The 18,707-nt window shown below is 40.0% G+C and overlaps 1 protein-coding gene across 1 annotated transcript in view; it reads left to right on the forward strand.

Moving 5' to 3' along the window:
- Positions 1 to 18,707, forward strand: part of sult4a1 (sulfotransferase family 4A, member 1) — a 36,400-nt gene that overhangs the window by 10,303 nt on the left and 7,390 nt on the right. The window contains 6 exon segments of the mRNA XM_038739201.1: positions 510 to 640; positions 2,966 to 3,046; positions 3,559 to 3,574; positions 3,577 to 3,684; positions 3,831 to 3,925; positions 14,026 to 14,164. Coding sequence (XP_038595129.1) covers positions 510 to 640; positions 2,966 to 3,046; positions 3,559 to 3,574; positions 3,577 to 3,684; positions 3,831 to 3,925; positions 14,026 to 14,164 — 570 coding nt within the window.

The raw sequence follows: 18,707 nt of genomic DNA on the forward strand, positions 1-18,707 counted from the left end.
CCAGGTTTCACATGGTGTGAACTGATAGCAGCGTCCATCTCTTCATTTTGTGTTATTAGACTGTTTTTCCAAAAGAAGCACGAGGGATGTGAGATTGGACGCATTTGAGCATATCTGGAAACCAAAATAAGTCACAGGGAATCCACAGAAAACATTACCATGGCAACGCATAAACAGTGTTATGATGGGAAAGACTCTGTTTTAATGCTGAGAAAATAACTAAACAAGGAGCTTGCAGAGGCTCAAAGGCTCCGTAGAGCTAAGAGAAACTGTGCAGATGACTACAGACTGTAGTTCTTTATGGTTGTTGGTTGTGGTCCTTGTATGACTACCTAAGAGGCCGCTTTTAAGGACTTTGGGTTACGTTACTGCTGTAACATCTAGCAAATTGTTTGTCTTATAGTCTAATTTTTATAAATCCCCTGTGTACATGTCAACTGCTCTCATTGTTCTCTTTCTGCTGTCCCAAATTCCTGATTGTTCTCTGGATCTCTCCTCTCTCCTTATAGGCACCAGCCTTCTTCAGGAGGTTGTATATCTAGTGAGTCAGGGAGCAGACCCAGATGAGATCGGCCTTATGAACATCGATGAACAGCTGCCTGTCTTAGAGTACCCCCAACCTGGCCTGGACATCATACAGGTAATGTAGCTGAAATCAGGTAGCATTCATTGAATTAATTAGCCAACTTAATAATGTGGAGATTTTAGATTTGCTAGTGCAAAATAATAAACAACTGTCTGGGTATGCCTTTTGCTGGGTGTAGCAGCATTACAACAAACCAGCACCCCTGTTTGGATGTGAAACATGAGATTTAGAAACACATTCAAAACAAGGCTAGCCTTACTTGCAATCACAAGGACTGGCTCTCTGTTAGCTAAATACTGTAGGTACATAAGAAAACCAAACAGAAAGGTATATCACATACCAAGTCAATGCTGGATCATTTACATGCATACATACATACATAAATACAGTATCTCACAAAAATGAGTACACCCCTCACATATTTCTAAATATTTGATTCTATTTTTTCATGTGACAACACTGAAGAAATAACACTTGAGTGTACAGCTTGTATAACAGTGTAAATGAGGTGTCCCCTCAAAATAAAACATCACACAGCCATTAATGTCTAAACTGCTGGCAACAAAAGTGAGGACACCCCTAAGTGAAAATGTCCAAATTGGGCCCAATTAGCCATTTTCCCTCCACGGTGTCATGTGACTCGTTAGTGTTACAAGGTCTCAAGGGTGAATGGGTAGCAGGTGTGTTAAATCTGCTGTTATCGCACTCACACTTACTCATACTGGTAACTGGAATTTTAACATGGCACCTCATGGCGAAGAACTCTCTGAGGATCTGAAAAAAGAATGGTTGCCTACATGAAGATGGCCTACGCTATAAGAAGACTGCCAAGACCCTGAAACTGAATGCACTCAACAGAGAAAAAATGTTGAGTGCACATGCTCAGCGTCATATCCACAGGTTGTCTTTGGGAAATAGATGTATGAGTGCTGCCAGCATTGCTGCAGAGTTTGAAGGGCTGGGGGGTGGTCAGCCTGTCAGTGTTCAGACCATACGCCGCATCTGCATCAAATTGGTCTGCATGTCTGTTGTCCCAGACAGGTCTGGGGCTGCATGAGTGCTGCCAGCACTGGGGAGCTACAGTTCAGTGAGGGAACCATGAAAGCCAACATATACTGTGACATACTGAAGCAGAGCATCATCCCCTCCCTTCCGAGACTGGGCCGCAGGGCAGGATTCCCACATGGTAACGACCCCAAACACCTCCAAGATGACCACTGCCTTGCTACATGATGGACTAGCCAAGCATGTCTCCAGACCTAAACCCTATTGAGCATCTGTGGGGCGTCCTCAAACGGAAGGTGGAGGAGCCCAAGGTCTCTAACATCCACCAGCTCCGTGATGTCGTCATGGAGGAGTGGAAGAGGACTCCAGAGGCAACCTGTGAAGCTCTGGTAAATCCAAGCCCAAGAGGGTTAAGCAGTGCTGGAAAATAATGGTGGCCACACACAATATTGACACTTTGGGCCCAATTTGGACATTTTAACTTAGGGCTGTCCTCACGTTTGTTGGCAGCAGTTTAGACATTAATGGCTGTGTGATGTGTTATTTTGAGGGGACAGCAAATTTACACTGTTATACAAGCTGTACACTCACTACTTTACATTGAAGCAAAGTGTCATTTCTTCAGTGTTGTCACATGAAAGGATATAATCAAATATTTCCAACAATGTAAGGGGTGTCTTCACTTCGTACAATTTATTGATTTATTTAAATATGTTCAAAAGTAAAGTTGTAGACCTACAAGTCTGGAAAGTTCATAATGGTAGCAATACTTCCCTGGTTAACCCTGAGGCTTACAAGGTATTAGCAAAAACAAATGTGACTGTCTATCCCAACCTCGTAGTGTGGATGTTATTTTATCTCAGCTCACATTAACTAAAATGCCTTCATTGTCCAGGATGTAATTTTTTGAAGGAATCAAAAGCTGTAAACTTGTAAACAGCCAACTAATGTCATTAACAGTGATTCTACACTTAAAGGTCAAATTACTCAGAAATGTGACTGTGAGAACAGTTGTTCAATGTCTTCTGTGGCTCTGCACAGTCTTCTGAAGAAAAAAATCCCTGATGATGCCATGAGGGTTTTCTCAGCTTCTGTTATAAACATATTTATAACTGGAAGCCTGAGTTACAGTCTGGGTTGTGACGTTTGACAGATGCAGGCATTTAGAAAGCAGGGAATGTAGGATCCTTTTTATTTAAAGGGTGATCCATACAAGTGACTTAGAATTGAAATGAAAATGCACGTACGAGTAACTATTGTGTAAGATAGATGCAAGGCCAACAGTAACAAGTTCTCAAACATGAACTTCTGCCAGACTGATAAGTGAACTGCAGAGTAAAGATTAAAGTAATGACTTCCTTTGTGTTTCCACAGGAGCTGACATCCCCTCGTCTCATCAAAAGCCATCTTCCCTATCGATTCCTCCCCACAGCCATGCACAATGGAGAGGCCAAGGTCAGTCCACTGACACTGGACATTACACATACAATAGCCATGACTTTTCATTGCATTATAGTGCTAATAATATTTTGAGGTAGGTGGCATGTATAAACAAATTTTGCCCTGAATTTGAACAAGTTTAAAAGCATAACATTAGTTCAACCTCAACAGCATAACTAAATGCAATAGGAAATGTATATTTTTGATTCTTAAAAAACAGCTGAGATAAATAAATTGCCATTAAAGCAGGATGTATCACATATGATACAAACAAAAAAACCTAAGTGCAAATTAAAATGGCATATTTTATTTTCTATTTCTCAATTTTTTTTCTGATAATTGTTTCATTTGTTTAGAACAAATTTTTGTAATGTCCAGCATAGTCTGTTAATCTATCTGCGATATGCATCACATCAACCATCAGCTCCGATAACCAAATTCCACAGGGCTGTACGTCAACAGCTGCATTACATGGGACTAGTGTTATGTATCTGACTATAGTTACTGTTGTTGTGATTCTCTTCTAGGTGATCTACATGGCGCGTAACCAAAGGACCTGGTGGTGTCTTACTACCAATTCCACCGCTCTCTCAGGACCATGAGCTACCGAGGAACCTTCCAGGAGTTCTGCCGGCGCTTCATGAATGACAAGCGTAAGTATACATGAAGTTTATTGGAGAAGTGGGACAGTATGACCCTCCTTCTACTTTCAAGGCAGTGAACTCCTGTACTCTTTTGTACTGTCAACAGACTACTGTAAGTTCATCCAGTGGAATCTCTCTCTCTCTCTCTCTCAAAGTGGGATATGGTTCCTGGTTTGAACATGTTCAGGAATTTTGGGAACATCGTATGGACTCTAATGTCCTCTTCTTGAAATATGAAGACATGTACAAGGTAACGTCCTCACAGTCTCTTGTGCTTTTTTTAGCCACTGTGTGCTAACTCTTAGCTTAACAGTATGTAACTCCAAGTCATAACACTGGAGTCTGACCTTCGAGAAGATCTCCTCTGACTGTTAGGTGGACAGTGGAGCTGCTGTACTGATGAATGTGTCTGTGAACAAATAGCTTATAGTTTTGCCTTGATTGAAGTATTACAATTGACTCCCACTATGAACTACAATTAACTATTAAATAAAACCAGGCCAATAAAAGTATATAGAATAAAATTGAATAAAATACCCAACAATTAAAATTAAAGCTAGGGTAGGTTGGAGAAACCAGCAAGTGACAGCTAGATTTTGAAAGTATCCAACTGAATAAATCCCACCCCCTCCTTTCAGGCCTCCCTAAAAAGCCACTTCCCCAAGACATGTTCATGTGCAGTGAGTGCACGGGCAGAGGGTGCACAGGTAGACAGGTAGGAAAGTCAGAGCATTTGGTTGATTGATTGCTGTTGGGACGTAAAGAGAATTTCAACAAATATAACAAAAAAGCTTCAGAAATAAATTTTATACTCTTTGCTTTAAAAGAATGAAATAAACAAAACATATGAAATGTGTTACAAGTGAGAAAATAAAATAGTAAACTTTAATAAAAGCCTTGAGAAGAGATGAGAAGTTAAAAGATATTACTTGTTCTCCAAGCCTGAGACAGGGAGTTCCTGTCTTGATTTTGGCTGGAACCCAAAAGCAGACGGGAGACAGGCAGTTAAGTTTCAACTATTTATTAGTATAACTTTGGGCTGGCGAAGGGGCTGAGTTTTGGGGAGGATGTCCAGATCCGTGTTGTTGGAGTGGGCAGGCAGGCTTGGCTGGCTGTAGACTTTGTGAGGGCTGGGGTTTGTTAGTGATTGAGCAGGAGCTGAGGCTGAGTTAGCTGGCTGGAAAGCTCGACAGGCAGAGGGAGGAATCTGGTTGTAGGTGAATCTGAAGACGGAGATAACAAGAGTTAATGAGGCTGGCAGGCAAGCAAGGCAAAGTCTCAACAATACGGTGGGCACTGGATGTGGTTTTGGAAGGGAGATTGATCTGACGGTCAGATTTGTAGAGAGACAGCAAAGGCACTAGCTATTTCACTGCTGGTTGAGAAATTTACCATAAAGGTTAGCAAGTTGGCTAACATTAACTTGCAGTTTGCTGCATTCTGTTTGTGTTGCTCGGCTTTTCAAGAAGTTAGCAATTTAATATGTCCATGGTGATTGAGTTAAGCTATAGCTGATTGTGCATGTATTGCTATATCATATTCCAATATTTTGGCGTCATTTTTCTACAGTGGGAGGAAGTGGAGACATGTCGTCAATCTTTATACACAGTCTATGGATTGAACTGTCTGCTGTAAAACAACTTCAGACCTTACCTGCGATTCTGTAACTCTGTCCTTCTGTCGGACAGGATTCTCCTGATGCATGATTTAACAAACAAATACCTTTCCTCCCGTCATTTTCCTACACATGTAACCTCTTTAATCTTCAGTTTGATCCTCTATAGCTCGTTTCACAAGACGTGGCACATGTATCCTTTCTATCTTATGTACAGCATTATTGCGTAAAACTCTCCAGTCAAAAAAAGTATCAATATTTGCCCTTTGCTTTGTCAAATATCCCATTTTACATCATCTGGTCTTATCACGTTTAGCAGGCACAGACTCACTCATGTCCTCTCCTCTGCAGATAGGCTTTTCTTAGAACTGATAACTGAAATGAGGGCAAGCAATTGTAACATTTTTTAATTTGGTTTTGGTATTGTTGAAAAAATATTGTTGAAAGACATCTGAGATGCTGTATTTCTGTGGGTTTTTAAAAATGTATTTTCTATTTAATATACACTGCCATAACTGAAGCATGTACCTACCTACTGCCTCACTGAATCTGAGAGATCAGTAACTTTAAACACACCACCTCCCTGCGCGGACTATGTTGCTCTATATACTATGTCACCTGGCATTGACCTGACCATGCTTGTAGCGTTGAAAAATTATGTAAACCTCTTAATGCCGATTGTCGCAAATTTGCATCACACCTCTTCCTTTCAGACTGCAGCTGAGATAGCGTTTGTATTCCCCAAATGTCTGTTTGTGCATATTCGATACATACCTGGGAACCTTTTGCAAGCACTGGTTTCTCTTTTATGCCCGTTGTCACTAATTTGCATCATACCTACATCATACCTGAAGTTATATATTTTCTATGTTCTATAGACAAATTAACAATTTCCACTTAATTTAACATCAACCTGAAAGCAAATGAAAACAGAAATAATTATTTAAATTTCTTTATTGTAAATAAATTCAGGCATCAAGGGGTTAAAGGGATCCCAAGTGTGACTTCAGAGTGAGAACGGGTTGGCAGGACCATAGATTTCCTTTATATGTCCTGGATAACCGCTCATCCTCACACAGCAGTAAATCTGAAAGTAAAAGGTGACAGGGAAAGCTAATGATTGGGCCTAAAACTGATTGTGGGTGATTTTGCTGTTAAAGATGTAAAAGGCGTAAGCCTTTTCTAAGGATATGGTCTGTGACAGACAGAAAGAATGCCATATATTCTGACTGCACATCCAACTGTGAAAAACATCATAGTGCACACACCAATGGCACTGTGAAACAGTGATCAGACTTTATTGATCTATTGAACACACTCAGTTCCTTGAATGCTGAGGTGTTTATCTGTGGCCTACTAGTCATAGGAGGAGTTCAAGAGATTGTTGACACTGAACACATGACTTTCAACTGCATATACTGTCCATTCACTGCATGTTATTGACAACCTTTCGTTCTGGGACATCTTTTAAAGGCAGAACCAAACAGGGTGAAGCTGCTTTTAGCTGCGATGCTGCACACGGATGGAGCCAGCTTCCTGATGATCTCAAATGCACACCAACCCTAGCCGCTTTAAAATCAAAATGAAACATTCTGCTGTTCTCCGGTGCCTTTTCCATAGCAAAGCAAAATCCAAGAAGAGATCTCATAGTTGTTTCCTCCTTTTCTCCTAGACACAAATGAGCTACTTTTAATACCAAGGTGAGACCAAAGGCATTTTCTCCTGCTTCTCAAATTCAACTCAGGAGAAACAACCATATAAAATCTCATTTATGGCTGACTCTGATCAGAACAAGAGATCTCTAACTGAACTTAAATAAGTCTAATTTAAATCTCCTGAACATTGGACCATGAGATCAGAGAAAGAGCTCAAAGAAAACTCAGCTATGACTCCTGGGATCTCAGATTCTTCTCAAATATGTCTCATATTTTCTTTCTCATATTGGCCTCAGGAGCGAAAACTCATCTCTGTCTTACTCTGATCAAAAGATGAGATCTCTACAGTATCTTAAATAAGTTTTATTTAAGTCTCCAGAATGTGGATCAGAAAAATCTCTCAGTTTTGTCTTAGTGACCCCACTTAGGGGTGAAAAATAAAGTAATTTTACTCAAGTACTTTACTTAAGTCAAATGTTGAGGTACTTGCCCTTGAGTATTTTCTTTTTAGGAGTCTTTATACTTTCACTCCCCTGAATTTCAAATCCTGTATTGTACTGTGTGCTGTTTATCTGAACCATGTTACAAGTTACTGAGTAGAAAACTAAAATATATTTTGCCATTGAAAATAATGCACTTTCAATTTATGTTTTCCAGTTTGTTAAGGTAGTCACAGCCAGCATAACTGGATCACCACTTTGACATGATGTTTAGAGATGAATTCATTAAGGATTAAATGTACACAGGAAATGAGATTGTTGTATCTCAGTTCTTGCGTCTTACAGAATGAGCACTTTTAATTTTGAAACTTGAGTACATTCACTATGGAATACTTTTATATATTTACTTGAGTAAAATTTTGACAACTTTAATTTGTCTTACCTAAGTCTCAAAAACTTAATCTTAACTAATCTTTTCTCCAGGTAGGCAGTGGTTGGCAATAGGCGGCTGGCCCGCCAGCAATAATATCTGACCCATGGCCAGATTACTTTGATAGCGGCAAAACCCCCCAGATCTGAGTCAGGGCAGCAAAAGTTACTGACATAATCCCTTCCTCTTAAGTGATTGTGCCTACAAAACAAAAGCGTGAGAACGTACTTTATATCATGTTTGATTAAACCTGGCCTGCCATCTAATGACTTGAAAAGAATTTGGCCTGACGCCAGACTTATTTTCTGACCCCTGTCTTAAGGGGGTTTTAGGAGCAACAATTCAGATTGAAGTGATCTAAAAATAAATACAATTGATGTTAGTGCTTTCGCAAGAGTTAAAGAAAAGCCTATTCTGAGCAAAACATATTTCCTCTGGGTTGTTACATTTGGGACAACTTATAACTTATAACTGTATTTATTATCTATTCCATTTTGTATTTTATTTTTTACTTTTCTTTGCCTACATGAAGCACTTTGAATTGCCTCTGTGTTTCAAATGTATAAAACTGCCTTGATTAATGGACTAAACCAAAACGGTGAACATGGTAAAGGTTATACTGTAGCCTACCTTCTAAACAGCAGCTTTGTCACTGTGAGTATGTTAGCATACTGATGTTATTACATTTACCTGACGCTTTTATCCAAAGCGACTTAAAATTGCTTTATACGTCAGAGGTCGCATGCCTCTGGAGCAACTAGGGGTTAAGTGTCTTGCTCAGGGACACAATGGTGGATGGGTCACAGCAGGAATTGAACCCTGGTCTCTCACACCAAAGGCATGTGTCTTATCCATTGCACCATCACCACCCCTATGGTAGTAGTTAGCTCAGAGCACGGCTCTGTCTAAGTACAGTACAGCTTCACAGAGCTGTCAACATGGCTGTAGACTTGTTTTTATGATACCTCGTGACAGAGAGTTTACCATCATTTGCAGCTTTTGTTCAGTAATCTTTAACTGAGCCTTGAACATACAGAGAGACACATGCAAACATACATGTGCATAGCTGTGAAGGTATAGCCTGTATGTTTAACTGCTCCTAAGTGATTCATTGTCCAGGGCTACACATATGTCTGCAATCAGTGTTTTTCACCTTTATGCCACATAGATTGTGTAAGCATATAGAACAGTGTGTTCTCCACAGCTGTGGGTGGATGCTTTTTAGGGAAACAGTATTTCTGGCTTGGTATCAAGCATTTAAAAGGAGGCAGTGTTCTCTGTATTTGTGTGTGATTATTGCATTCATAGATTTCCCATCTCCCACTCAACTCCCCTTTTTCTTATGCCCCTCTCTGACAAATGTTTTATTTGTCTTGACTTCATTAGTTCAAATAATATTGACCTGGCTTACTGAACCAAAATCCACACCACCTGATTTTAACATTTTTAAATAAACCTAGATGAGATAGAGGTGGGGGCTGGCAGTCATCTATAGGAATGGTTTTATCTGCTCTCCTGTCTTTTTTGGTGATTACATATCCTCTGAGCAGCTGAGATTTGTTATCAGAGGAAATTTTATATTGCTTTCTGTTCTAATCTGTAGACATCCCAAGTTAAATGTCAGTTTTATCTCACAATTCATTGCACAAGATGTGAAGAATTTCTTACTTAATAGTAAGGAGAAAATTGCTTTCAACCGGTAATGGCTACCTCTGTGATACCCTCAAAGCTGCCTACTTTCTCTCATTTTGAACGCTTCCTTTTTGTGAAGCGAAAAGAAACAATAAGAAGAATGCAGTTTACAACTTGTGCTAATCCCAACGCGGCTGGGGCGATGGTGCTCTACTTATCAGAAGGCTGGCGGTTTGATCCCCGGCTCCCCCAATCTGCATGTCAAAGTGTCTTTGGGCAAGATATTGAGCCCCAAAATTGCTCCCCAAGGCTGTGCCATCAGTGTGTGAATGGGTGAATGTGACAGGTATAGTGCTTTGAGTGATCGAAAGACTAGAAAGGTGCATTATAAGTACAGTACATTTATCATTTACATTTTTTTAAAGAGGTTACACTGTGGTGTCTTCCATTGTATTTTATGAATAGCTAGTTACCATAAAACTTCAATTAATCTGAATCCCAAATAGCTGCCTACCTCCTTTACTGGCCTGGTGTGGGAACACATTTTGACAAATGAACGCAGGTCTCCATTAAACGCCTGCTCTGGTTTTTATAGAAGTTCTTTAGATGTATAAAACCTCTTAAACCCCGCCAGGCTGCCTGCTTTAGCTGCTTCTAAGCTGCTTAGATCGTTAATACAAATATTAATGTTTAAACGTATGATCAATATGTCAGTATGAACATGCTACACATCGTTAGATCGGTTAGATTCTCCACAATTCAATAGTTCAGTTCATTTAACGGAAACAACAAGCCCCAAAGTCTAATTCTTATAGATTTACTGGTGTAACCGACATGGTACAAGAGATGAAAACAAGAAGTGCTGACTCCCGTTACCTTTGAGGCGCTCATTAAGTCCGAATGTGTTGTTCCTTGATTATTTATATTCCTTCAGTCTGTAAGGGTCCACCAATCAAAATAATCAAAACAGCTTTTCATAAAAATTAATCCAAGTTGTAAATCCTGTCATGTGAAGTCCATCACTCGCTGTCTGCTAACTTCTGCCATACTTTTGTCATCCTGCACCGTGTTGTTGTTTTTGTTACGTTGCTGCCTACAAAATAAAAGTGCATAAGCTGTCTATCGGCGCTAGATCAAATGGATCACGTCTATTTGACATTATTTGATCATTTTTATACAAGAAATATTCTGTTTGAAATAAATAAACTGTTTCACAGTTGCCTATTTCAGTTTTGTGCGAAAGGAATTAAAGTCCTGTCCCATATGGGCGCCTGTCCCAAATACAGGCAGGGTCAATTAAGTGATTTTAGCAAATAAAAGCCCGGGCTATTTATCAAAGTTTTACAGTATCCACATTCCCTGTCGATCCAGCCGACTATAGGCCTATCTCTAAATTACCATTAATGTCAAAGGTGACACAGTGATATAAATATCTTTTTAAATGACATACAATTTTAAATAAATTCCTATCAGGCTTCTGTTTCAGTACTGAGACAGAGGTCCTGTGACCAATGACCTTTTAAAAGGTAGATGCAGGGATCTGCTCCATTTTAGTTCTACTTGACATCAGTGCTGCCTTTGAAAAAATAGATCATGAAATTCTTTTAAACTGTTTGAGGGATTGGGTTGGTATCTCAGGTCATTTTTTTTTACTGGTTTAAATCTTAGCTGTCCAATAGTACTGCTTGGCTCACATCACTTGCGGGGTGCCACAAGGTTCCATTCTGGGTCCAGTTGTTTTCTCACTTTCATTGGTTAAATAATGCAAAAGAATGACATAGAGTTCCTTTGTTGTCTTTGCTTAGAGAAAATGAGTAACAGCCCTAACGGTGCATTCATGCATGTAAAACAGCAATAAAACATTTTAAATAGACCAAAATTATTATTATTAAATTATTATTATTTAGAGTATTTATTATTTATTTACCCAAAAGGAGAACAACAAATGCATGTGTGCACATTTACAGCTGAGGACTGCAGCTTACTTTGGCTTCAACTCAACAATAAGTCATGACTTAAGTTAAATGCTAAAGTTGCTGTTACTGTTACCTTGTCTGTGGTCCGCTGGCAGAACACCGGCTGCTTTCTGATAAGGTGCCGTCGTGCCGTAGCCGAGGCCACAAAAGTTTCGTTTTACGGTAGACGGACGGTAACATTACAGAGTTGTTGTTTTCTTTACCTTGAAATAATCCCATACTTTGGACACTTTCTCCTTCGTCCCTCGCTGTTTTCTGTCTTCCACCCACTTTGCAAACAGCGCCATCATAATCACGTCGTGTTCACACAGCGTAAGCACGATGTGCGACAGTAATAAATATCCCTGCGAAACACTGTGCTGTATAGTTACATGGATTAAACGAAGCATTGATTCAAAGAATTTGTGTCAAAGCATTTTATGGATCGATTTTATCGATGAATCGTTTCAGCCCTGCTGCTTTCAAAAATGGATCTTTGAATGAACGTTTCTGCTGCAGCAACAGAAAGTTCCTCTGAAATCACATCCTGATCTGAGCAGCTGATCTGCTGTTTAGTGACGGAGCAGTTTACACGCCAGTACTGCAACTGACACCACATACAAAGAAAGGAATAACGTCATGCATCACATTTGCTGAATTTACAGGGGGTCAATCATTATTATAATAATTATTAATTAACAATTTTATAATAGACAGCGTTTCACAGCGTTTATATATTTCCCCCTAACTCAACAACTCACTGATTTTTTTTTAAGGGAGTTTGGGGCGGATTAGCCACCGCCTCACGCATAGACAGGAGAACCGTTTTCTCTTCATTAGAAAGTATGAAATGAATTGTCCGGTGTTGTCTAATCTTGCGCAGTGCTGCCACACTTTGGAGGTTTTGGGTGGTGAAGGTGTTACTGCAGCGCTGATGTTGTTTTAGAAACTTCACTGTTCATCACTTTAGTCGTTGGCAACAAATTTAATAATCGATTTTTGTCGACTACGTCGATTAGTTGTTGCACCCCTCAACAGTCTGTGGTTGTCCCTGTCTGAATCTCCTCTTAATTCGCAATACAATTTCAATAGGAGACAGATCTGGACTGGTATCAGGCCAGTCAGGCCCACGCACTCTGTGTCTATGAAGCCACGCTGTTGTAGCCCGGTTAGAATGAGGCCTGGCATTGTCTTGCTGAAATAAGCATAGATGTCCTGGGAAGAGACGTCGCCTTGATGGCAACACATGTCTCTCGAAAATCCCAATGTATGGCTCTGCGTCAGTGGTACCTTGACACACATGCAACTCACCCATGCCGTGGGCCTTGATGCAACCCCATACCATCACAGATACTGGCTTTTGAAGCTTTCACTGATAACAATCTGGATGGCCATTTCATCTTTGGCACAGAGAACTTGCCTTTGTTTATTCCAGAAAACAAGCTAAAATGTGGACTCATCTGACCACAGCACACGAACCTGTGCTGTCCACATTTCAGCTTGTCTTTCAGTCCATCTGAGAAGACCTCTGGTGGACTGTGTTAAGTAACAACGGTTTTCAGAAGTACAACAGAGTCCCTGTGGCTATATTTTCCACAGAAGCATTACGGTTTCTTAGGCATTGCCTGAGGGCTCATTCAGCAGTGGTTTCCGATCTTGCCCTTTATGCACTGAGATGTATCCAAATTCCTGACTCTTTTCACAATATTATGTACTGTTGGTTTTGAAAGACCTAAATTCTCTGCAGTATTGCTTTGAGAAATGTTCCCTTTGAACTGACTAACAATTTTCTCACGAACTTTGGCACAAAGTTACTCATCCTTACTTGCAAAAACTGAGCCTTTGGTGGATGCTACTTTTATGTCCAATTATGACACCTTGTCATGCTTATGCCTTGCTTGCTTATTGTGGAGTCTCCCAACCAGGTGTTACTTGAATATTTTGCACACTTTTCAGTCTTATTTTAACTCTGTCCCAACTTGCTGAGTTTGTTGAAGGCATGAAATTCTAACTTTGTTGATATTTACAAAATACAATGACGCTGGTCAGTAAAACTATTAAAAATCTTTTTTTTTAGTTCTTCTTCTGTCAGTTAAATAAAGGTTAATGTGAATTAACAAATCCCAGATTTGGTCAGAGATGTAATATTGTTTTAGTGTTTTCCTTATTTGCTGTTCCTCTCCTCTCCTTGAATGAACATTCAAGAGGATCTCTGTTTCCCAAAACATAGAAACCTAGACTGTGTAAATGATGATGCATCCCTTTGCTCGGCGCCAGACGACCGAAGCTGCCCTAGGTGGCAGGTCTCTGGACCAGCTGGTTTTGTGTTGTACTACTTCTCTGTTATTCTCTTTTATTAATAAATTCTTCAAAGACAATGTTTTGTTGTAACTCAATTATTTGCTTAATCCCTCACCAGCAATATACAAATCACCACGAAAATTTGGCTATAGTTATTCTGTTGTTTTTACTTTTGATTTATTCATTCTGCTTATTACCTTGTGAAGCAATTTGATTTTAAAAGTGCTATGTAAATAAAATGTAATAATAATAATAATAATACAACTGCTTCACTACTTCTACTAATAATAATTATAATAATATCATGTCATCTCCTATCCAGGATCTGGGGACGTTGGTGGAACAGTTAGCCCGGTTCCTGGGTGTTTCCTGTGACAAGGCTCAGCTGGAGGGCATGGTGGAGAGCTGCAACCAGCTCATCGAGCAGTGTGGCAACTCTGAGGCACTGTCCATCTGCAGGGGTGAGTGGGACAGGAAAGTTGACTTGTGGTCTGCTAACCAGGCAGAGTTTCTGAGTTTCTGGCTCCCTGAGGTCCGACTCACCATGTCTGGGTGAAAAGGCTGGCACTGATATTTGTAAGGTCAGACACACCACAAACCCACTGAACTAACATTTAGTCAATCCATTTCTTAATTCTTTTCAAGATCCCACAGTTTGTAGCAAAACATCCTATCAGGCAGGATGAATTCAAGGGAAATGTGTAAAAAACATAGCTTCAGTTGGATTATAGGTGTTCCACAAAACTGGTAAACATCTTTCAAACCGCTTTTGTTTTAAAAAATATTGTATTTATTACTCATCTCGTCCTCACTCAATGCAACAAAACAAATGTACCCCATTTTGCAATAAACACATCTAGCTCACTTTATTTGAATAAATAGCTGTGACAGAACAGTCTCTATTTTCCCTACTATCAAATTAAACAGTTATTTCCAGGAAACTTTCAAGAAGGAAGTAATGACCCTGTAAATCAGTAGTTGACAACAGGCGGTCCTAGGGCCAGAACTGGCCTGCCAGCAATAATATCTGGCTCGCAGCCAGATTGCTTTGATAGCAGAAAAATAAAAAATAAATAAATTGATAGTGGCTGGTGCTGAAACAGATCTCAGTCATGACAGATACAGTTACTCACACAACCACTTCCTCTTAAGTGATTGTGCCTCCAAAATAAAAACGCGTGATTCAAAAGAGTGTCTGGCTTACTTGACACACCTCTGAAAAAGCCTTCAGTAAACATGTGATTGTATTCTCCTGAATTTATCTATCTTAAGTAGGACAGGACACTGTAAGAGCCTGGTCATCTTATATGGTATAAATACCTTCATGCCTCACCTGCTCCCACATACTATATACACTCACCTAAAGGATTATTAGTAATACTGTGTTTGATCCCCTTTGGCCTTCAGAACTGCCTTAATTCTACGTGGCATTGATTCAACAAGGTGCTGAAAGCATTCTTTAGAAATGTTGGCCCATATTGATGGATAGCATCTTGCAGTTGATGGAGATTTGTGGGATGCACATCCAGGGCACGAAGCTCCCGTTCCACCACATCCCAAAGATGCTCTATTGGGTTGAGATCTGGTGACTGTGGGGGCCATTTTAGTACAGTGAACTCATTGTCATGTTCAAGAAACCAATTTGAAATGATTGGAGCTTTGTGACATGGTGCATTATCCTGCTGGAAGTAGCCATCAGAGGATGGGTACATGGTGGCCATAAAGGGATGGACATGGTCAGAAACAATGCTCAGGTAGGCCGTGGCATTTAAACCATGCCCAATTGGCACTAAGGGGCCTAAAGTGTGCCAAGAAAACATCCCCCACACCATTACACCACCACCACCAGCCTGCACAGTGGTAACAAGGCATGATGGATCCATGTTCTCATTCTGTTTACGCCAAATTCTGACTCTACCATCTGAATGTCTCAACAGAAATCGAGACTCATCAGACCAGGCAACATTTTTCCAGTCTTCAACTGTCCAATTTTGGTGAGCTCTTGCAAATTGTAGCCTCTTTTTCCTATTTGTAGTGGAGATGAGTGGTACCCGGTGGGGTCTTCTGCTGTTGTAGCCCATCCGCCTCAAGGTTGTGCGTGTTGTGGCTTCACAAATGCTTTGCTGCATACCTCGGTTGTAACGAGTGGTTATTTCAGTCAAAGTTGCTCTTCTATCAGCTTGAATCAGTCGGCCCATTCTCCTCTGACCTCTAGCATCAACAAGGCATTTTCGCCCACAGGACTGCCGCATACTGGATGTTTTTCCTTTTCACATCATTCTTTGTAAACCCTAGAAATGGTTGTGCGTGAAAATCCCAGTAACTGAGCAGATTGTGAAATACTCAGACCGGCCCGTCTGGCACCAACAACCATGCCACGCTCAAAATTGCTTAAATCACCTTTCTTTCCCATTCTGACATTCAGTTTGGAGTTCAGATTGTCTTGACCAGGACCACACCCCTAAATGCATTGAAGCAACTGCCATGTGATTGGTTGATTAGATAATTGCATTAATGAGAAATTGAACAGGTGTTCCTAATAATCCTTTAGGTGAGTGTATACCAGCACTTTAACCCCCAGGGGCCCTAGACAATTATTGTAAGACACTGTTTACTCATCACACCCTAACACTGGAACATTACCTTCTTTACAACTGAACCCGCCATTGGTCTTGACAAGTGTTGGGAAAGTTACTAGAAGTAAGTAGAAGTAGAAATCGTCTTAAAGTCTTACTTACTTTCACTTTGTACCTTCTGCTCATTTCCACAACTAAATATGTGAAAATAGGGCCCAGGTTTAAAAATCCCAAAATAATCCTTTAAATAGAGTCGTTACAGTTATAGTATACCAAGAAACATTGACATACATCTCACTCAGAGCAGCTGGAAGGGTGGCATTCATATGTAGCATGAACTGAGTTTCCAGCCAGAATGTGTTCATTATTGAACATGAAACAATTAATCATATGACATTTTAAAAAAAATATATAAACATATAAATAAACATGTAAAATATTGTAAGATATTAAAATAAACTCATTATTGTTTTGTTTTCATAAACTTAATTGGGGAAAAATGTCATGAAGAAAAAAAAATTGACATAAAAATGTTTATGAGTTTTCATAATCCCTTCAGTTATTTCACAAAGGTAGTTATGTGATAAAATCCTTTTTAGGGTTCCATAATTATCATTATGACATAGGATTCTGGGGTTCTGAGCATGTGTATGAGTTTGAGATGATTATAGCACCACTGTGTGGCTACATGTTGCACCTACACCTTAGGTTGTGTTGTTGATTTACGAAAGGGTTGCGTGAGTAAAAATGTGTGCAAACCTGATATCACCCGCAAATTAGCACGTAAGCTGATCTACTAATGGTGTGCACGCAGAATGACGTTTTTTAAAAGTGCAAGATAGCACCTGTTGTTCATTTACTACTTTTGCCTTAATGAATATGCAATTTGGGGTTTAACATGCAAATACATTTATTTAATACACGCAATGTGATCTACCAAGCCTAAACGCAATTTCATGTGAGTGCAACAGCATCTGTGTTTAATATGTTTGAGAGGAAGGTGCAAACCGCCAAGTGTTGCAGAGATGGCTGCTGTTATTGTTGCCAGAAGGAGACACAGCCTTAATGAAAGAAAAGGTAGAGAAATTAACAATATTAGAGAATATTATTCTATATCTAATATGTAGAAATAAAATTGTTTTATTTTATTTATTCGATGAACTATATGATAGAATATTTTTTGTATTTTCCTTTAGCTTTGGCAGTACTGTTGTATTAACATTCATGACCTGACTTCTTTTCTCCGTGAGATGGAGAGTTTCGAAAGTTGGTGGCGCTGCGGACAGCCCCCAGCTGCAGTTGTACATGGATCATGCGTAAAATTCATCCAGCCAGAGGGAAAGACCACCAACTGTCGTAATATAGCGACACAACCCATTGTAGGTATCGGAGAGGGAATGGGGCGTTGGGGCGTCCGGGGCAGGGACAGGAGATCACGGTGCGGACGGTCGGTGATTGTTCCCTCTGGCTGGATGAAGCACGATCTGCTGGCATTTCCTCACGTCTGGGTCATTCCAGCATACTGTAGCTGTTTCTGCTTTCCCAAAGCAGTTTTTCAGGTTTGCTGTCCCAAATACTTAGTGCATTCTTAGTCAGGATGGGCAGGTACATACGATTTCCACATACTGGGGACGCAGTGAACGACACAAACCAAGGTTTTTACGCTGTGGTTGCTTTCCCTGCCGACTCTCCATGGCGGAAACCATTAAAACACGCAAAACCCTCATTTAAATACTCCCACCTCCATTGTGTTTGCACCTGTCTGTTTGATTTAATTCAATTTACTCTTTGAGTTTCATGTAGACTTTATTTATTCCCTGATTTGTTATTATTTTTGTAATGATTCGGTTTGGTTTACTTTGCCATTCCTCTTTAGATTTTTCTGTTTACATGTTTTCTGGTATCTGTTTTTTTTTTCTGTTTTCCCATCAAATTTGTTTTCTTTTAGTGCATGGAAGTCTGGTGTCTGGTCTGCTATAGGCTTAACTCACAGTCGACAGTCAGTCTGATCTGTCTCACACACGCCACAGCAGGTGAGTCACTGCCACGTCAGGTAGCATTCACTGCAGCCAAAACATGTCAATGGCAAATCAACATCCATCAGAATTCATGGGTTCTACGTTACATTCCTCATTCAGAAGAGTAACACTTTCATAACTCCTGAGCAGGGCCACATAAAGACAATGGCAATAGCCAACTGCAAAGGTATTACAACAGCAGTTGAAGACATGTTACACCCTTATTCTGATTTATTTGTTGCTAGGAACAGGAAATTCACACAGGACATGAATTCAGTTCTGCCTGTAAATGAAGAATTAACCGGCAGCAACATGCTGCTGAAAAGATGAAAAGACAACATATGTTAGAAAAGCAGTCATCGAATACACATCTAGTTTTGCTTAAAATTGAGGGCCTTTGCCAAGAGGTT

Source organism: Micropterus salmoides, unplaced genomic scaffold, assembly GCF_014851395.1.
Source record: "Micropterus salmoides isolate LMB-PRFRI ecotype aquatic unplaced genomic scaffold, ASM1485139v1 Ms_hic_scaffold_23, whole genome shotgun sequence".
Classification (NCBI taxonomy): Eukaryota; Metazoa; Chordata; class Actinopteri; order Centrarchiformes; family Centrarchidae; genus Micropterus; species Micropterus salmoides.